The sequence below is a fragment of the Camellia sinensis genome, chromosome 1, assembly GCF_055761805.1.
Source record: "Camellia sinensis isolate YWXY chromosome 1, ASM5576180v1, whole genome shotgun sequence".
Taxonomy (NCBI): Eukaryota; Viridiplantae; Streptophyta; class Magnoliopsida; order Ericales; family Theaceae; genus Camellia; species Camellia sinensis.
Window position 1 is genome coordinate 1,531,306 of NC_138961.1, and position 21,840 is coordinate 1,553,145.

General features: G+C 40.3%; 1 protein-coding gene across 1 annotated transcript; it reads right to left on the reverse strand.

The window, feature by feature from the left end:
• Nucleotides 1-3: 3 nt before the first annotated feature.
• On the reverse strand, nucleotides 4-12,911 carry LOC114287102 (uncharacterized). The gene is made up of 4 exons (XM_082869866.1): nucleotides 12,806-12,911; nucleotides 3,605-4,194; nucleotides 540-723; nucleotides 4-425 (listed from the first exon to the last, which is right to left on the reverse strand). Exons 1-4 carry the CDS (start codon nucleotides 12,909-12,911, stop codon nucleotides 4-6), a joined length of 1,302 nt encoding a protein of 433 aa, XP_082725992.1.
• Between the last annotated feature and the right edge of the window lie 8,929 nt (nucleotides 12,912-21,840).

The following is a 21,840-nucleotide window of genomic DNA, read 5'->3' on the forward strand; positions in this document are numbered from 1 at the left end:
GCTCTAATCTCTTGTCTGAATTTCAGCTCTAACAATGTTATCGTAATCGTCAAGAGTGCGTAGCTTACCATTTTCATCCAAAATAATGACCATATGGGCATGTGGTAAGCCTCTTTTTTGGTACTCAATAACATATGCATATGCTAGAACCTTCCCAAGTACATGTTTTGTAAGAATATCGGTCTTCATCTCATCAAATTTTGAATGAAATATTCTTGTTAGCAAATCAGGACGATCATGTGGTGACTGTCCAGGTAGCAACTCAACTTTAATTTCAGGCCAATTTGGATTACAGGTCATTGTAAGGAAAAGATCAGGTTTTCCATACTTTTGGACCAAAGCCATTGCATCTTGATATCGCTGATACATGTCTCGTGGGCTACCAACAAATGACGATGGTAATATTATTCTACGACCAACATTACCTAAACAAATATTTCACAAAAGAAAAAATAATATATATATATATATATATGTATGTATGAATATAAACAAACATGTGTACGTGCAAATGTAATACCGTACGTGATAATTTGTACCTCCATAATTTTCACCAGCATATACTGCATGTAGAAGATCTTGATAAAAATCTGCTCGAATGTGATTCTGATGAATACGTATCCATCTTAATTTGTTGGACTCAATCTTCACGTAATTATCTATGACATATTGCTGTAAGAGGCGACCTCCTCGAAGAAAAAGAGATTGATCACCAAGACGAATCTGAATTGACAGTATTTGAATACTTATAAATAATTAAAAGTGAAGATTTTATACTAAATAACTATAGATTAAATAATTTCGACGAAGTAATTTTTTAATATTATGTGTACGTCATTACCTGTAGCATATAAGAATAGAAATCACAACATGTTACTTTTTTGCCATCATTACTTCTGGCATTTGCATCTCATTCATATGAACCATAGGGTAACTGTGACAACCCTCACCACTGTTTACTGATAATACCACTGATTACTGATAAACTGTGACTGAACATGATTAAGTAACTGATTTGACTGACATTCTGAATTGATTGATTGAGTATATTAGTTTAAACGCATTTCTATCTGTTTGACTGTTAATTGATTTGTTCATGTTTTAAGTGTCAAACTGTGAATTGAAGGCCTTATCGACGGCCGAATCTGAAATTGATTAGTGTTTCATGTTAATTAGAATTTATGTGATTTTATGGTAGATTTGATTGAAATGTGATCTAGAATGATTAAATTAGATTAAATAATGGTAAATTACATTAGTTGGCTTATTTACCAAAATGCCATAGAAGTGGGCCACTTTGTTAAGTCTTGTTAGAGCTTATGTGTTGCATCATTTTGTTTATTCTTGAGACCAAAATCGATTGAGAGAGGGAGAGTAGGAGGAAAGACTTGAGTTCATCAAATTGGCTTGGAGAATTAGAAATTTGGAGGATAATTGCACAAATTGAGCTTCCATTCTTGAAATTGAAGACCTAAGGTAGGAGAATCATCTTCTTGAACTTGTATTTAAGTTGTATCTTGCATGTTCCCTGGAAGTTTGGTGATTAGAGTCTAGAATTGGTTCTAAATGTTGAATTGAAGCTTAAATCATGCATGCATGTACATGTTCTAGCATTTTGAGGTTGTTTTCATGGAAATTGCTACATGCATGTCCATATCTTGATTATAGTTCATGAATTTATCATGTTTTTGGAAGTTTTGGCTTATTTGATTACGTATTGGAAGTTTGGATTTCAATTGAACACATGCATGTTACATACACTTTATGTTCTTAAAGTTTATTTGAAATTGTGTTTAATTGACTCACCTTTGGGCTTTGATTTTGCAAATTGATCTTCAAAACATGTCATATTATGAGTTTTAAAGTGTTTTCCATAAAATTAGCCCAAATGAATCGAATTTGATGCTTTAAATGTTGAGATTTGAGCTTGGAGGTTCAATTTGGAAATTCCAGATTTTGGACCCACGCTCGAGCGTACACTCTGAGTACATGCATCCCGCTCGAGCGGGGAAAGTAACGCTTGGGTGTACAATGCGTGTATCCAGTACTTTTCATATGTTTTACAGTCCGTTCGAGCGAGGACTTGTGCCTCACGCTCGAGCGGAGGCCGAGCGCCCATCGAGCGTGAATTGCATGCATCCAGTACTTTTCATGAGTTTGCAGTCTGCTCGAGCGAAGGAAGTCACGCTCAAGCGGAGATCCTTTGCCTGCATGTCCGCTCGAGCGTAGAAAGCCACGCTCGAGCGAGACCCCTGTTTTCTGAAAATTTTGAAAAGTGTTTTAAAGTACATCTTTGCATCCTCATTTCATCCTAGGCCTAGTTTAAGGCATCTTAATGAGGATATTGATGTAGAACCACACCGAGTCAAGATAAGGACTAAGTCATTGATTCCCAAGTGTGTAACTTAGTGTGTGTTCGTTCTGTAACTGTGTAGGGTTGGCATCTGAGGACGCTCTAGCCTATCTGTAGCCCAGTGCTCTGTGAGTAATAATGTTGTAAAGATATATTCAATCATGAATATTTTTCTGAATGATCAACTGTACTGTTTTCTGAAATGATATTTCTTACTGAATGAATGTTTGTCCTATTTGCGAACTGTATTCGTGGCATCCATAGCAATTTACTGTTACTGTACTGTACTATACTGCTACTGTCACAGAGATCTCTGTCGGTTCCCATGTTTGGAACCACTACTGTTTACTGATATGATGGCCATCAACTGATTGTTCGGTCTGTTAAGACCTACTATACTGTTTGCTATTGGATGTACCACTTATGACTATTATGATCGAATAACTGATATACTGTTCAAATGACTGTTTTAAATACTGAAAGGACATTCATTCATAACCTCTTTACGCATATGTTATTCACTGGGTTTTAGCTCACTGTTTATATATATATGTGTAGGTGGCCAGGCACCGGATCGGAGCTAGGAGCGTTGGGTTAAACTCCCTTTTTGTCAGGCCAACCAACGTGCCTCACTGCGAGGTTCCAAGTGTGTTCAAGCTTAGGCTCTTTGGGGTGTCTCAGTTCACCCTTCTGTCTCTGTTTTGTAATACTGTATAGACTTGTACTGTACTGTTATGGTAGGGATTTGGTCCCTAACCTGAATGCCTGTATATGATGTATGTACATACTGCTTTTGTTCTGAATGTGAATGTGTTATGAAAAGTCTTTTTGCATACAGACTGTCACAGCTCATTGGACATCTTTCATTTACTGTTTTGGCTTCCGCCAGTCCCTGTACTCTGTATTACTGTTATTACTGTTAAGCAGGCCTTCGGTAATCACGGATTACTGGCCGAATTACGGTGCTAAACCCATAGGGGGCGGGTTTGGGTCGTGACAGTAACAACAGAGGATACTGTAATGGATCATAGTATCCGACAATATCAGGAATATTTAGAAGATGACCACTGGTTGATTGGACAATGATATCTCTTGGTTTTAAATTTCTAACTTTTTCGCCACCTACTAAAACGACAACAACTTCAGGAGCAGTATGAAGGTTGTATTGGGGCCTATTACATGGTTGCTCTTTGATTTGAGTCTGCATTCATGTATGTCTGGACGCTGAGCCAATTAGCGAAACGTGTGTACAAATGGATTATGAGCATTTAAAATATTCTTTATATTGTCAAGCAAATCCAAGTGCAATTCTTCATTTTCAGGCATTCGATTCTCATTCTCGTGGTCAGTGTCATAAACATACAGTTGCAAATATCTCGGTCTGTCGCTAGAATTTGGTAAGAGACTCCCAATCTTATGATATATGGCTCCTTGTGCACGAAACGTGTACACACCTCGAGTTCTTGTTGCTAAGTTTTCATCAACATGAACACCCATTGAAGTGAATGAGAAAACATGATTGTAGGCTTGAATATGTTGTCTGAAATGATGACCCTCCACTGTTTGGTCAGAGAAAAAATCAATCATCTCATTTGGAGTTGTGACTGGTGGCAAAACAATTGTTCCATTATTATAGCACATGGTAGATGTTTCACTGTGGAACAATCTTGTGTTGCAATGTCTACATGTAGTTGGAGCAAGGAATTGCATTCTTTGGAACCTTTCACTTTCATGAAAATTTCTTGCACAATTGTGATACCTCCTATGGATAAATGATCGATTATCTGGAATATCTTCATCACTCAAAGCATCCTGATTGTGGTCGACATGAGGGATATTTCCTATGACAATACATGTATGATGTATTAGTTTATTAGTAACACAATAGTATTTATTTGAAAGTGTTTGAGTTGCATGTTCAATATTAAATGTAATTGTATTGCATATCATATTTGCATGTTCATCTTTTTAAAATTTATTGTAAAGGTTGTTTGTTTTGTAAAAGTACTTAAACTAAACAATTTATTTTTACCTTCCATCTGAACTTCGCAAGGATCGTCGTATCTGTTGCCACTTGTGTTTCCATGCTCATAAGTCGAATGAGTAGGTGCATATCGGGGTAAGTCGATATGTGAGGGTAGAGTTGTAACGACCCCAAAATCCGTATCCGAAATTACTTTTATGTCTTTGTGGGTTAATGCATTTTAATTTAATGATATCTGTTCAATTGAGGAAATTATCTGTTGAGTCACGGCTTTAAAATTGAATTACCGACCTTTACGGATCCAGAAATCAAAATTGAGTATTTAGGTATGTTAATGGGAACTTTTAGAACTACTTGGGAAAATTAATTAGAAATCCAATTGGTATGATTCGTTAATATGCGTTTGGATGATTAACTTTATATTATAAATTGAGGGCCTTAGAAGCTTCGGAACTCGGAACAGAGGACATATTTCAGATCAGCATAATTTTTAGAGTCATCTAGAAAATTTAATTGAAATTTAATTTTACGCGATTCGCAAGGGTGTGTTTGGCCTCCCTATTGTGAAAAAGCTTATGTGTTTGATATATATATATATATATATATATATGTGTGTGTGTGTGTGTGTATGTTAAGTGAGTTGGAACTTATCATTTTTGGAGCCAACAAATATCTGAGGGAGAGAGAGAACTGGGAGAAGAGAGGGCAAAGGAGGCAGATAGCTCACCACTCATGGAAGCTTAAAGAAGAGGAAGGAGATTGACCATGGAAATTTGGGGAAAAACATGGATTTGGGTTAAGGTATGTGACTTTGATTTCATCCTTGTGGATAACTCATCTACCACAAAGAATCAAGGATTAAATGGAAGATTTTATACGGAAATAAATTAGAGTTGCTTGATTGAAGAGTAAAGTTGTTATATTTGCTCATCTTGTGGTTAATTATATATATAATTGAAGATATATGTGAATATGGGGGACGTCTTGGGAAAGAAAGCAATGAAGAGATTGATTTCCCTACTTAAAGATTCATTGTATCTTTGATGTTTTAATTTAGAAAACAATCATAATCCCATGTATTTCATTAGTTTTACATGTTTTTGAATGATTTAAGTTGAAAACAAGCTTTGGAAAATGAAAGAATCAAGTGTTGGAGCAAGAAAAACCCATTTTTGGATTGTTTGTTTTTGCCCAGACCGCACGAGTGGAGCATGGAAAAAAAAAGAGGTTTTGATTTTGCTTTTGGGCGCTTGAGCGGCCGGGTTCTTCCGCTCGAGCGGAATTGGGCCGCACGAGCGGCCAAAGTGGGCGCACAAGCGGCTGGCTCTGTTTCAGCTTTTACCTTGTAACTTTGAACAAGAATATCTTTTGCATTCGGACTCCGTTTTGAGTGGTTCTTGAGCCTAAAATCAAGCTCCGAAAGTATACTTTCCAATGGAAGTGGTATCACTCCCAAATTCTAAATACATAAATAGTTATGCCCAAATTAGTGATGACTATTTACTTTCTGTCAACCAGTTTTGTACCATTTCTTCACCTAAACCATTTTCCACCAATTTCTCCTGTTTTCTGAGACATGGATTATAACTTAGTAAGGAATAATGAGCTTGGTACCACCATGGCTAATTGATTGAATGATCAAAGAGAATAAGTAAAGGATCGAGTCTAATCTCATATTATGTGTCGTGCACTGTGCTTGTAAGTCGAGACGAGGACATCATCCTATTACTACTGGGAGCTGATCACTATGAGTCGTAGTACGGTAGTCGTACGTTCAATTATCGTTAATGATTTTTATCGTTAATATGCTGTTCCTTGCAAGTAATTAAGTTAATAATGTGTTGATTGGAAAATCTAGAGGCATTATTGAGCGGTATTACTGTTGACAAAGAAGACTAACGTTCTGTTATTTGCAAGATAGCTATAGTGATTCTTGATGAACAAAGGGAACGTATAAGCACTATGGAACCATGGTATTCACGTATCTCTGAACTCATTCAATCTGTAAATGTGTTTATCTCTCATTAATAATTATCAGGAATGTCCTGTTAAACTTAAGTTAACTATGTTAACTCATGTGAATGATGTAACGGCTACCATTAGTACTCTGTTAAGTACAAGTCAACTATGGTAACATATATGAACGATCAAACAAAGGTGTATGCTTCTATATGCTATTAATAGATCAAGTGAACTACGTCATTTCTTAATGAATAATTAGTTAAGACCACGGATTGTTTTATACGTTAATACCTACTAAGCATTATGATAAACAACGGATTGATTTACGGATGACTCAACCTGAAGACAGAATTAAATATCAATGACCTTGTCATGTGACTCACGTTATGATGTAAACTGTTCTGTCTTTGTTAAGTGTACTGTAATGACATGATATAACAAGAAATGCTCTATGTTCTGATATGTTACGTTTTGACATAATGAACAGTTGTCCATATATGTAAAGTACTCATCACATCTGTAGCACACGGCCCTTACTCGGTGGTAATAATACCGTGGTTCAAGGATGTTACAAGTTTACATATGTTACAAGTTCAAGTGTATGTTACAAGTTCATGTATGTTATAAGTTCTCAGTATCGGGAGATTCCTTTATGGAACTAACAAGGATGCTTTATATTGATTTGTTAGCGCTAGCGAAGTGCCAAGTATAATCAAGTATGAATTCTGATTTCTATTTATGATTCAAGTATAATGCATATGTATGAATTTGTTTCCGTTTATGGTTTGACATGATATGTATGGTTTGGTCTGTAAGACCTATTAATTTCTGGTATGGAACAAAGTGCTACTTGGAACTAAGTGCTACATTGTGAGCCACCTTTAGAGTCCATGTGAGACACCTCTCGAATCCATATATATATGAACTAGGCTTAAAGCCAATCTGGGCCTATGGCCATTCTATATGATCTATTAGGCCAGAGGCCATTCTGTATTTTTGGTATGGAGCAACGCGCTGTACGAAACTAAGTGCTGCTGTGTGAGTTATCTCTAGAATCCGTACGAGCCATCTCTTGAGTCCATACATATGTGAAAGTTATGAGTCTGAAAGCTGTTCTGTGAAAGTTATGAGGCCTATGGCCATTTTGTATGATCTGTAAGATCTGTTAGTATGAAACAAAGTGTTGTACGGAACTAAGTGCTGCAATGCGAGTCACCTCTAGAATCCGTGCGAGCCACCTCTTGAGTTTATACACACAAGTTCAAGGGCTCAATGCCAACACGTTCAAGGGCTTAATGCCAATATGTTCAAGGGCCTAGTGCCACTCTGTTCAAGGGCTTAAAGTCATTATGTTTCAAGATGTTATGTTTTAAGTCATTATGTTTCAAGACTGGGCCTAAGGCCGTTATGAAATTAGTGCAGAATCAATTAACCTTATGCCCTCTTTATTTATGTATGCATTGAAATGTATTATACTTCAAGTTGAGCATTGAATCATTTATGTACTATTATTCACTGAGCTTCGCTCACTTTGTATTATGTCTGTTTGTAGGTAATTACTTTGGAAGTCCGTATTAACCCTTGATGCTCACCTTTCATTTGTCAACCTCAGTATGCCCAGACTCCCAGACCAAACCCATGCATTTATGTGAAGTTTTGTTAAGATTTTGGCTTGCACTTTAATTATTTACTTAAGGTTAAAATGTATGTATATACCCCCTTCTTTACCAATGCTCGGATATATGCTCATTTATATGTATGGGTATGTATATAGATAAATGGCTCTCACGTATGTGATCCTGGCATGTTAGTTTTAGCTCAATGGATGTTATTCTATGTTACTTTGTAATATTAAATGCTTCCGTTCAGGCCCCATATATTATGTATATCAGGTTATGTGTCCGTATCTGCATAGGTCATGCCCGAACTTTTAGGGGCGAGTTTGGGTTGTGACAAGTGGTATCAGAGCACGAGTTGCTATCTCACACACGAATCCATTGTGCTTTAGGATGTCTAGAAAGACTTAGGCATCATGCATAATATTCTGAAAGTACATGAAAAGATTGATGGCAATGTTAAATGTATATGTTCTACCTGCTAACTCTGATGATTATGATCTATGTCTGTTGTATAGTCTTTTATTACCACTGTTTATCTTACATAGATTGGTGAACAATGTAAGACATACAGATGGGATTAAATCAACAATAGTGCACTGCGGAAGCGTGGTAAGGATTTGAGCTGACCGGTAAGACAGTTTAAATGTAAATGATTAGATGAAATGTATATTATCGGTTGTTAGTCATCTGTGGGAAATGATGACGATATAATTGGGCTTTTTAGCATCTATTTAAGTGAAGTGATTAAGCTCTAAGTATGGAATATTTCTAAGATTAAAGGAAATGCTATATGTGATACTCTAACTTTATGTTATAGTTATGTCTTCCTTACCATAACGATGTTTAGATCTGTGAGTTTGAGAAATTACTGTATTTGAATATTTTGATAAGATGTGTTTTGCGTAATAATTGAAATTGTGTTAAGTAGGACCGGTTGTAAGAAGACGTCATGCATATAGTGACCCCTCTTAAAATTGTGAAAGGAACCAATTAATTATGGTTTAAATAGATAAGCTATGCTGGGTAATTGGTTATTAACCTTGAAACAGTATGTAAGTAATATGATTTCGTGAACTAAGAAAATTATCGACGACTTTTGATAAGGAATTATTGATGGTGTCTAATAAGTATTGTTTATGTGTAATCGGGATTTGATTGCAGGAATCTGTACTCTGTACTCTGACCTCTGTACTATGTAATCTGAAATCTGAAATTTGTAACCTGTAATATGTTTTGTTTACGTATAATCTGTATTCTGTAATTGGGACTTCTTATAAGGAATAATCGAATAACATGAAGAACCCCGCCTAGAATACGTGTTTGCTAATATGGCACCCATTAAAAAAAAAAAAAAAAAGATAGGTAGTTATTGACTACCTTGAGATCAAATTAAATGATTGAGATCTGATAATTTACCGCAAGAACAAAAACCTCACCTACGTGTACTAATGACTCAAGATTGAGAAATCATCTTTCTGATATATGTTTGTGTAGATATGTAAATGTTGGATATTGCAAATTAATCCTTTATTGCCTATTTGAAGGCTATAATGTAAACTGTTTTGCATGACACTGTGAATTTTGACAGAAACAAATGGTTATGGGGATAATCCATAATGATGAGGGGTTAGCGGTACATATTGGGTATTCACTTCCTCTTTCATGTTCATACAGATTTGTATAATACGCACTACATGGTACCGAATTGATTTGCTATCATGTTGAACTAATTTTGCCAAGAATTCTAACTCTGATACTAGTTGGTTAAATCACGTTATCGTTCTACTGCTGACTTTCTAGATATTATGGAACCCAAATGGATGTGATTACTGTATACTAAATGAAATTATGACCCTACGAATGAATTTGGTAGGAATAATGTACACGAAGTGACTGGACACTCTGCCCGTGTTAATTGACGAGACCGGATGACTGGTCTATAATTTCTGTATGGGTGTTTGCTAACCCACTGTAATTATAAATTGTGAATGCAAACCATGTGGTTGATCTTGTACCCTACAGTAGGAAGAGAAAGCATTAACTGAATTGTGGAATACTGAGATGATTAAAAAGAGGTTAAATTAATTTGTAATACTTGTTGAGAGAGGATGTGCATCTTATTGTTATGACTGATTAATTAAACATGATTTTAAATTCAATTTCTGCCCTTATCTTTGGAAGGCTTCCTTTGCTTGAAAAGATAGTTGTTATACTTGTTTCTATTGCTCGGATCCGAACTTATGATGATATGACTAAGTGTCAATCATGGCACACCTGCATGAATTAACAAAAGTATATGCTACTTGTTTTGGAGCCTGTTAGAAATCTGATTCGAACTGATAAGTCTAATTCTGATTACTGAGCAAAGAGCCACAAAGTCGTTGATTTAGGACTTGTTTGTTATTCTGGGTTTAATCGTTGAAAGATGTATGTGCCTTTGAAACATGATTAAGTAGTGAATGTTTCCTCAACCTTTAAGGACTTACGATAGTTGGGGTCGTATGTGAACCTAAAGAGGTTGAACTGTGTTTGATAGCTTATGAGTCACATGTAAGCGAATACTTGAAGTGAATAGATTTCTGAATACCCTTAAGTTGTTATATTATTTGGAAGGAATGATTTGGGGATCAATAAATTGAAATGTATGAGGGTTGTGAACAATGAGATAATGCTTTGATGCTATTGAGTACTATTATCATTTGGGCTACCAATTAGCCAGTAAAGAGGAATTACTTGTGATTCTGGAAGCAAATTCCATTGAAATTGACTGTATAAGATTACGAATGACTAAATAATTGAGAATTGTTGCCTACCTAAGACATCACTTGACTTGTGGCAGGATAAATCAAGTTTGGAGGACCAAACTTCTTAAGGTGGGGAGAATGTAATGACTCCAAAATCCATATCCGAAATTACTTTTATGTCCTTGTGGGTTAATGCATTTTAATTTAATGATATCTGTTCAATTGAGGAAATTATCTGTTGAGTCACGGCTTTAAAATTGAATTACCGACCTTTACGGATCCAGAAATCAAAATTGAGTATTTGGGTATGTTAATGGGACCTTTTAGAACTACTTGGGAAAATTAATTGGAAATCTAATTTGTCTGATTCGTTAATGTGCGTTTGGATGATTAAATTTATACTATAAATTGAGGACCTTAGAAGCTTCAGAACCCGGAACAGAGGACATATTTCAGATCAGCATAATTTTTAGAGTCATCTAGAAAATTTAATTGAAATTTAATTTTACGCGATTCGTAAGGGCGTGTTTGGCCTCCCTATTGTGAAAAGCTTATGTGTTTAATATATATATATATATATATATGTGCGTGTATGTTAAGTGAGTTGGAACTTATCATTTTTGGAGCCAACAAATATTTGAGAGAGAACCAGGAGAAGAGAGGGCAAAGGAGGCAGAGAGCTCACCACTCATGGAAGCTTAAAGAAGAGGAAGGAGATTGACCATGGAAATTTGGGGAAAAACGTGGATTTGGGTTAAGGTATGTGACTTTGATTTCATCCTTGTGGATAACTCATCTACCACAAAGAATCAAGGATTAAATGGAAGATTTTATATGGAAATAAATTAGAGTTGCTTGATTGAAGAGTAAAGTTATTATATTTGCTCATCTTGTGGTTAATTATATATATAATTGAAGATATATGTGAATATGGAGGAAGTCTTGGGAAAGAAAGCAATGAAGAGATTGATTTCCCTACTTGAAGATTCATTGTATCTTTGATGTTTTAATTTAGAAAACAATCATAATCCCATGTATTTCATTAGTGTACGGGAAAGAAATACACCTTCTCGTATAATCCTGTTGACTAAGTCCGCGCTCCTCCGTACGACGTCGCTTTGTCACCTAAAAGCACAAACGTGAGCTAACCGGCGGGTGTGTGCCGGAAACCTCTCCGATGCCTAAGTCAGTAAACTTGACAAATAGACAAAGCTCAATGTATTCAGAAAGCGAAATTGTGTGTTGTGTTACCTCCTCCAAAGTGATGTTTGTGAGCTTTTATAGGTTTTGAGTGGCACAATCCTAGTAGGACTTCTACTTCTCCATGCAGAGTCCTCCTAGGATTCATACTTCTAAAGGATAATGCTTATCCTTTTACACCCCCCCTCACTGCTTAAACCAAGTGGGATGGTTTTTACCATGGCCGAACTACCATTTGACCGAAGTACTCACGGTTATGTATAGCTGCAGAACAAGCCGAACTAGTTCTTCCTTTCACTTCTCTTACGTCGGCTTCTCATGCACAGCACATGGCATGGTTGGACCGAACTAACAAATCGCGACCGGTATAACTCCAAGGCCGGTCTAACTCAAAGGTACCGCTAGACCGCTCTATTCAGAATACATCATGACCGGACTAACTCTGAGACTGGCCTAGCTCCAAATTGCCCGGACCGAAGTAGCTTTACAATTCTTGAGCCGAAATAACTTAATCTCTCTTAGGCCGAAGTAACTTTTCGGCCTTTTTACCCAGTCCTTCGCACTGTGGGCCATAAAGTCCTTCTCATAGCTCGGCCCAATTTTCACTAAAATTACCCTCTCAATTGCCCCTTAATTCCATCTGCATAGCATAATAGGGATTATCTGTTCATTTAGCCGAGCTATAGTCCTCAAACCTTCCAGCCGAGCTACAACCGTTTAGCTTATCCTGCCGAGCTAAACTTAAACCGAGCCACTCTCATCCGGTCATAATGTCTTTTCAATCACCAAAAACTGAATCGCTTTCTATTCCGTATACACGTGGCACGTTCCCATTTGCGGAAGGCAGCTGTCAACGTCGTCTTCGTATTTTGCAATTTTTGAACAGTTCCCGCCCTTTCTCTCTCTTTCCACAAAACTATCACTCTACCTATGAATCATTTACCTATTCTATTCATCTTCTTCTCTCTTCGTGCCTCTGCTTCTCCAACCTCTGAGTTCCCTGAGCTCGTGTTCTTTGCTGGTGCTGTTGCTCCCCTCTCCAGCTTCATCTTCTTCTGGTAAGCTTCCAAAAAATCTGTTTTGTTTTCTTCTTTCTGCTTTTTATGTTTTTGCGAAACATGCTTGTACATTTTTGTTTTTGCGTCTGTACTTTCATGGGAAAATCAGTAGAACCTATGAGTATATGTTATATATCCTATAGAAAACTCGATTTTGATCCAGAATCATGTCCCAACCGAACTAGGAAACTGTTTGTCCTATGTAGGTAGATCACTTTAGACAATAACCGAACTAGAACTTGTAGAAATAACAGTAGTTTCAGTAGGTTACCAACTCCCGAATCACTCTGGCCGAGATACGCTTACCGAACGAAGTTCTGTACTCAGTAAACTAGGAACCTTGGTATTCAACCAAGCTAGGCCTTGGGGCTAAGCCAGCTTTTTTAGTTTCTAAACCAAACTCAGAAAGCTGCCCCTAGAGGCTCAACCGAAGTAACAAAACTCATAGTTCAACCGATTTAGGCCTTTGGGGCTAAACCAGCTTTCTTAGTTTTTTAGATCGAACACAGAAAGCTGCCCCTAGACGATGAACCGGTCTAACAAAATTGTTTCCAAAGCCAGTATGCCGAGATGCCTGCCAAGATCTGGCTAATAAGAACCTTGCTCAAACTGAGCTACCAAGCATTTTGCTGAATCGAGATGGAAAATGTTCACAAAACCGAAGTAGGGCTCTTTTACCTTGCTTTTAACTTGTAGCACGGTCCTATGATCTGTGCTTAACCCCTTTGTTTTCTACTTTACAGACTTAGGTTGCCCAGGCACTCCTCCGTGCGCTCAACCGAGCTACTTAGCACAATTTTTGCACTGATATAACTTATTCGTAAATTATACAACAAATGGGTAAGTATAGGTATCTAGTGAATACTCCGGGCGGCCTAGCCGAATTCAGAAAAAACTACAATATACCCAATGACGTTCACTTGATCTTAGCCGAAAAAGATGTCATCCCATGGGGTAATGAAGGCTTTGTCCCCTTCACCCTTTTGTCAATTATTGAAACCGGACTGCGATTTCCATTCCAACCTTTAATCTGTGAGTTTCTTAGGCAAACTAGATTATGCCTTACCCAACTATCCACCAATTCATACCGCATCATTATGGGAATAGCCGAACTGAACCGCCAAGCCGGACTAAACCTTGGCCTGGCCGAAATCTTCCACCAATACTCCATTGGTTCAAAAGAAGATGGGTGGGTCTATTATCTTAGAATACGTCGCCGCCGAGAGAAGATAATAAAATATACTCCGGACAAAGACTTAAACGACGACGATTTTTTTTGGGTGTTTGGGAACTTTGAGGATCATCACGCCCAGATTCCTGGCCGACCTATAAATTGGAAAAAAGGAGAGCCCGGTAAATTTACTTCGGTCTTCCTGCTTGCATTTTTTTTTTTTTTAATTTCGGTTTTTTAATTTTTCAGCCGGACTAACAGTTGTCTTCTTTCGCAGATTCTGCCCATCTCCACTCTTTATACAGCTACCCAAACCTAGCCACTTTGCGCGCCGCACTACGGTATCCTGAACATAGTTGGGCCAAATTGCTGAAGTTCGAGCCGACCTACCGATACAGTGGTCGCCGAAAAGCCAGAGTGACTGATTTTCTTCTTGAAGACGCCCTAGAATCGGACCAACCTTACCCCAAATCAGACTAATTCCACTCACTGCTGAAGAGGAGATGGCCAAAAAGAACAGAGTAAGGGCTCTTTTGACCGAAACCAACAGGGCCGAAGTACCACCAGCAACTCAAACCCAAGAAACGGTGGTAGCCCTTCCTATTCAACAACCGTCCTCATCCCGCCGAACCAAGCGCGCCCGGACCGCCGAAACCGAACCAAGTTCGGTTGATGAAGAAGAAACTACTCTTCCACCAAGCCTGCCACCGAGCCCCCAACCGGAGCCTTCTGACCGAACTACTACTTGCTAGGTACCAAAACTTACCTTCAATAACCGAGATATCCAGGATTCTGATTCGGTTGTTGCTGAGAAGGATCACCAGTTGGCCTTCAACCTGGCCAAGAGTGTGTGCCTCCCCGAAGACATGGAGCACCACCAAAAGCAACTAAACACCGAACTGAAGGCCATCCGGTCTTCAACAAAGTCGATGATTCTGGTAAGTAACTTCGGCCGTTTTTCTGTCTACTTTTTTTTTCAACTTTTACTTCGGCTAAAGGGAAATCTCTGTTTTGTCAGGCCATTCAGAAAAACCACATTACTCATAGGAAAATGCTAGAGCTCAGAAAAACAACAAGGCAAGCCGTGGCAGAAGCCGAAGTGAAGTCGGCCGAGCTAGAAGAGGCCAGAAAGCAAATGGCCGAGCTACAAGCTGAGAACGGCAGACTGACCGGACTGGTTAGTTCGACCGAAGCAGAAAAGCAGAAGGCTGCCATTGCTCTAAAGGACAAGTACCTGCGCGAGTTGGTGAAGCTTGAAAAGAAGAAAGATACCGAAATATCCCAACTGAAGGAGAGCGCAAAAGGTGCCGAAAAGCAAGGCTTCAAGAAGGCAGAGGATGCTTATATTAAGCAGTGCGAAGCTGCCAAGGAACTGTTCTTCAAGTGCGGCTGGAGGGCAGCTGTTGAGAAGCTCGGTCATGATCCACAGACCGAGGTTTTCAACCCTCCAGCCTACTTCATACCGAACTCCCTTGTGGAGTATGCTAATGCCATGCAACAGCAGTTTCTTGAAGGCTCAGACTCTGATGAAGACTCTGCCTCTGAGGATACTCCGGTTGTCAATGTGGATCAAACAGTTCGGTTGGAGCCCATGGTGGAAGACCTGACTATTGAACTTCCAGGGGAAACCGTGGTTCCGACCGAAACCACCCTTGCGACCGTGAGCGAGCTCCCATCTGAAACCGGTCTTCGTGTTGATGCCAATGCAGCTTTTGATGCCGAAATTGAAGACATTTTCTCTTGATTTTATACTTTTTCTCTTTTTTGTTACCTTTTGTCTTTGTAACCGGGCTATGCCCCTCTGTAATTGCTTTTCATTGAATGAAAATTTTGCATGAACTCTTATTCCGGTTTTGATTTGTATGCTTGCTCTTGATCTTTTCATGTCCAACGTTTATCTCGGTTTTTGCTTGTTCGAACTAATTTATGCTTACCAGCCAACCACTCCCTAGCTGACATAATTACTTCGGCTAAGGAGTACACAGATTTGGTTTAATCCAGCCAACCACTCTTCGGCCATATCCTTACTTCGACTGAAGAGTGCAAAGAGTTGGTTTAATCCAGCCAACCACTTTTCAGCCATACCCTTACTTCGGCTGAAGAGTACAAAGAGTTGGTTTAATCCAGCCAACCACTTTTCAACCATACCCTTACTTCGGCTGAAAAGTACAAAGAGTTGGTTTAATCCAGCCAACCACTCTTCAGCCTTACACTTTGGCTGAAGAGTAAAAAGTTGGTTTATTCCAGCCAACCTCTAAGTTAGTTTTTCCAGCCAACTTAGAATAAAGTGTTTGGTTATTCCGACCAAACGTCATGCAGCCTGGATCCTTATCCTGGGCTTAGGAGGGGTGTTGGTTTATTCCAGCCAACCACTCTTCAGCCTCACACTTACTTTGGCTGAAGAGTAACAGGAGTTGGTTTATTCCAGTCAACCACTCTTCAGTCTTACACTTACTTTGGCTGAAGAGTAAAAAGTTGGTTTATTCCAGCCAACCTCTAAGTTAGTTTTTCCAGCCAATCTTAGAATAAAGTGTTTGGTTATTCCGACCAAACGTCCTGCAGCCTGGATCCTTATCCTGGGCTTAGGAGGGGTGTTGGTTTATTCCAGCCAACCTCTAAGTTAGTTTTTCCAGCTAACTTAGAATAATATCTAAGTTAGTTTTTCCAGCTAACTTAGAATAATATGTTTGCAATGTTCCTAAACTTCACTAAAGCTAACTTTTATAGAGAACAGCTTATGCTGAAAAGAATCGCTTGTCTTATTGAGGAAAGAAAAAATTACATATGTTTGAAAGAGAAAAAGCTAAAAATAAAACAACTTGAGATTGGCCGTATTCCATGGCCTAGGGATTGCTTTGTTGTCCTTGTCTTCTAGGTGGTATGCCCCTTTACCTGCTAACCCAACCACTTTGTAAGGACCTTCCTAGTTTGGCCCTAACTTGCCATCTCCTGGTACCAAGGTGTTTCCCATTACTTTGCGCAGTACCCAATCGCCGATCTTGAATTGTCTTGGATGCACCTTTTTGTTGTATTTTCTAATTAACTCTCGTTGGTATGAGGCAATGTGAACCAGTGCTCTTTCTCTTATTTCTTCCGCAAGGTCGAGTTCCAATGTTATGGCTTCTCCATTTAAGTCTGGATCAAAATTTTCTCTTCGAATTGTGGGGAGGCCAACTTCCAGTGGAATTACTGCTTCCATTCCATAGGCTAAGGAGAATGGTGTCTCTCCTGTTGATCGTCGAGGTGTGGTGTGGTAAGCCCATAAAACATGAGGAAGTTCGTCCGCCCACTTGCCTTTTGCCTTCTCTAACCTTTTCTTCAGTCCATCCAAGACGACTTTATTTGATGCTTCTGCTTGGCCATTTGCTTGAGGATATGCCGGTGTAGAATTGTAGAACTCTATCTTGTATTCTTCACAAAAGCCTCTAAAGATTCTGCCGTCGAACTGAGTGCCATTGTCTGAAATTAAGGCTTTTGGTATGCCAAACCGAGTGATGATATTCTGCCAAACGAACTTCTTCACATCTTTTTCTTTGATTGATGCCAATGCTTCTGCTTCCACCCATTTTGTGAAGTAGTCTGTTGCTGCGAGAAAAAACTTCCTGTTACCGGGTGCTGTTGGAAGTGGTCTTACTATGTCCAAGCCCCACATTGCGAAAAGCCATGGGCTAGTTAATGGTAGGAGTTCTCTTGCTGGTTGATGTATTTGGTGTGCGAATTTTTGGCATTTCTCACACTTCTTCACATATTTTTCTGAGTCTGCCTGCATGTATGGCCACCAGTATCCTTGTGAAATGACTCTGTAAGCTAGCGATCTTCCTCCTTGATGGCTTCCGCACACCCCTTCATGTATCTCGTACAAGAATGCTTCTACTTTGCTGGGATGAACACACTTTAGGTAGGGTCCTGAGAATGACTTCTTGTATAATGCCAAGGATGGGGAGAGCCAAAATCGCTACGATTTCGCTCTTATTCTGTTGGTTTCTTTTTTCTCTTCTGGGAGGATGCCGTCTTTTAAGAACATGATGATGGGATCCATTCAAGAGGGGCCTAGTTCTGCGCAACATACCTCTTCTGCTTCGGGGTCTTCTATGCTTGGTCTAGGTAGGTAATCGATTAGTAGTGGATGAGGTATGGAGGAGTCTGCCATTGAGGCGAAGCCTGCTAGTTCGTCAGCTCTGCTGTTTTCCTCCCTGCCGATTTGTTCTATCCTTACTACTTCAAATTTCTTGATCTCTGTTCTGACCAACTCTTGGTACTTGGCCATCCTATCATCCTTTGCTTCATAGTCGCCAGAAATTTGGTTTACTACCAGCTGTGAGTCGCTGTAGACCATTAATTCGATGGCCTGCATGTAGTATGCTGATTTGAGTCCTGCGAGAAGCGCTTCATACTCCGCTTCGTTGTTTGATGCTGGGAAGCCAAGGTTGATTGCTTGCTCTATAACCAGGCCGTCTGGTGAGATGAGGACTATGCCGAGTCCTGCACCATGCCGGTTGGATGCTCCATCCACAAAGAGCTTCCACATCTCACCAACGAACAACTTCCAACAAGTAGAGGGGTCAGATGATGTCGTGGGGTCAAGAATGGTGTTTTCTTCAAGGACCATGCTTGTTGTCTGCCCCTCGCCATCTGATTGTACTGTTGGTGAGCCTTGGTTTGTTTCTTCCTTGTTGTCTTTAGTCTGGTCTGCCTTGGAGTCTGACTAAGTACCTTCTACTAGGGGTTGTGCTATTCCGGCGTCAACTTCCATCCCTAATTCGGTGGTGTCAGTTAGGTCAACTAGGCAGATATGATGACTTCCAGGAGTAAACTCTGCGACGAAGTCTGCCAAAGATTGGGCTTTTATTACGGTCCTGGGTTGGAACTTGATGTCGAATTGTCCCAACTCTACTGCCCACTTCAAAATTCGCCCAGAAAAGTTCGCCCTCTCAAACAAAGCTTTTAGTGGGAAAGCTGTGAGGACGATTATGGTGTGGGCGTGAAAGTAGTGTGCTAATTTCTTGGAGGCCATCATCAATGCTAATGCCAGTTTTTCCACTGGCAAATACCTTGTTTCGGCTCCCAGCAATGTCTTGCTGACATAATAGATGGGCAGGTGTTGAATTCCTTCTGCACGAACCAACACTGCGCTAACTGCGTGCTGAGAGACTGCCAAGTACAAGAAGAGTTTTTCACCAGGTACTGGGGTAACAAGCAGTGGTGGGGAAGACATATACTCCTTCAAGCTTTCCAGAGCTTGGTCGCATTCTTCATCCCACTCAAACTTGGCCTTTAAGGCATGAAAAAATGGTCGTAGTCTATCTGACGACCTGCTTATGAATCGGTTGAGTGCAGCTGCCATACTGGTGAGATGCTGCACTTCTTTTACTGAGTTTGGTCTCTCCAGATCTTGGATTGCCTTGATTTGAGAGGGGTCTGCCTCTATACCCCGATTGGTCACGAGGAAGCCCAGGAATTTGCCAGATCCTACTCCGAATGCACACTTGGACGCATTGAGGCGCAACTTGTGCTTCTTCAGGATCTCAAACATCTCGTCTAGGTCCTTAAGATGGTCATTCTCATCCTTGCTCTTAACCACCATGTCGTCGATGTAAGCTTCCATTGTTCTGCCTAACAATGGTTCAAACATCTTGGTGATCATCCGTTGGAATGTTGCCCCTGCGTTTTTCAGGCCAAAAGGCATGACCTTGTAACAGTATAGTCCTCTTGGAGTTGTAAAAGATGTGACTTCCTGGTCTGGTTCATGCATGACGATTTGGTGATAGCCTCTGTATGCATCAAGAAAGCTAAGTCGGTTGTGCCCCGCTGTTTGGTCTACCAGTTGATCTATCCGTGGTAGAGGAAAGCTGTCTTTTGGGCACACCTTGTTGACTGTTTTGTAGTCGACACAGACGCGCCACTTGCCATTCTTCTTTGGCACTACGACTGTGTTGGAGATCCATCTTGGGTAGTGCACTTCTCTAATTGCTCCTGCCTCCAACAGGTTACCTATTTCTTCTGCCACTATTTCGGCATGGTGAAGTGCCGATCTACAAGTGCGCTGAATGACTGGCCTGGCGGATGGGTGGACATTGAGTTGGTGACAGATGAAGTTTGGATCAATGCCTGGCATGTCGTAGGGTGTCCAGGCGAACACTTCGATGTTAGAGGTTAAGAATTTCAAGACCTCTAATCTCTCAGTGCTGGACAATGACGAGCCGAGCAAAAAGAACTTATCTGGGTTCTTTTCATCAATTTTTACCTCTACCAAGTCCTCTACTGCTTTTTGATCCGCCGCTTTGCCGACGTCCGCGAATAGTTCATTGCTTTCAGGTTCTTCCACCAAATGAACGTATCCTTTGGCAGCGCGGCTGCCATTTACCGTGGCGAAACATTGCTTTGACATGATCTGATCTCCATAGACTTCTTCAATTATACCGGTGTCGTTGGGGAACCGCATTACCTGGTGGTAGGATGACGCCATTGAACGCATGGCGTGCAGCTATGTTCTGCCCAAGATGATGTTGTAAGTGGAGGGGACCTTCAATACCCAGAACTCCACTTGTTTTGTTACGCTTCCTGTTCTGACTGGAAGAATTATTTTGCTGACGGGCCATTCTAGCATGGACTTGAATCCAATTAGGGGAGATACTGCAGGCGCCAAGTCTTTGTCTTGTAGCTTCAGTTGTTTAAATATTTCGTAGTACATAATCTCACATGAACTACCCTGGTCAATCAGAATCCGCTTGACGTCAAAATCCTTGACTCGGAGAGTGACGACCAGAGCTTCATTGTGAGGACAGTATATTCGATCCAAGTCCTTATCTGAAAAAGACATGACGTTTGTTGCCTCTCTCTTTCCCTTCTTGATGGCAGGTTGGGCACTTAACACCTCTCTAAAGTGCTCAGCCTTTTTGATTGATCCCTTGAGCTCGCATACACGCTCAGGTTCAAAAACTCCATGTATTACATTGATAATGCCTTGAGGTGGGGCGTCGACTGGCATCCCGTTGGGGTTATTGTGATCCTGGGGGCTGGTTGCGTCCCTCCTTCGATGTACTTATCCAAGTGGCCTGCTGCCACCAACTCTTCCAGGTGTTGTCTCAATGGTGTGCAATTCTCCGTGCGATGTCCCTTTTCTTTGTGGAAGGTGCACCGCGATCTTTCGTCATAGTCCTTCTGGGCTTCTCCTAGCTTGGCTGGCCACTTGACGAAAGGCTCATCTCTTATTTCTCTCAGAATCCTATATATCGGTTTCTTGAACACCGTGGTTATGGCAGTGCGGATTCTCAACCATCTTTTATCCGGGTCTTCTCCGTTATCTCGTCTGCCACGTCCGTTTTTGCTCTGACGATCTACTGCATTGACCTTTGCTGAGGTCTTCTTTTCTGGTACTGCGGTCGCACTAGATTTTGCTTTGGCACGTGCGCCATCCTCTTCTACCCTGATGTGCTGATGCACTCTTTCCATCAGGGCTTCCATAGTGAGGGGTGGCATCATGGTGATCGAGTCCCTTAGTCTGTTCCCAACTGGAAGGCCTCTTTTATACTGTGCGATGGCGAGATTGGTGGGGCAATCCCCAATCTGATTGAATGTCTCCCAGTAGCGACTGTTGTAGGATCTTAGGGTCTCTTTATCACCCATGTCGATGGAGAGTAGCTGATCGATCTCCACCGGGGTTTTAGTGTTTGTTCGGAACCTTGTCACGAAGGCTTCTGCCAATTGTGCCCAAGAGGCTATGCTGCCTTCTGGAAGTTTCTCGAACCA

Excerpts from the sequence above, each read along its gene's own strand:
- LOC114287102 (XM_082869866.1), bottom strand. The coding sequence starts at position 12,911 with ATGAAGCTGGAGAGGGGAGCAACAGCACCAGCAAAGAACACGAGCTCA. Across the intron at positions 4,195-12,805 it reads GAAGAAGATGAATAGAATAG|GAAATATCCCTCATGTCGAC; the intron begins GTAAATGATTCA and ends GTATTGTCATAG. Across the intron at positions 426-539 it reads TGCTGGTGAAAATTATGGAG|GTAATGTTGGTCGTAGAATA; the intron begins GTACAAATTATC and ends ATATTTGTTTAG.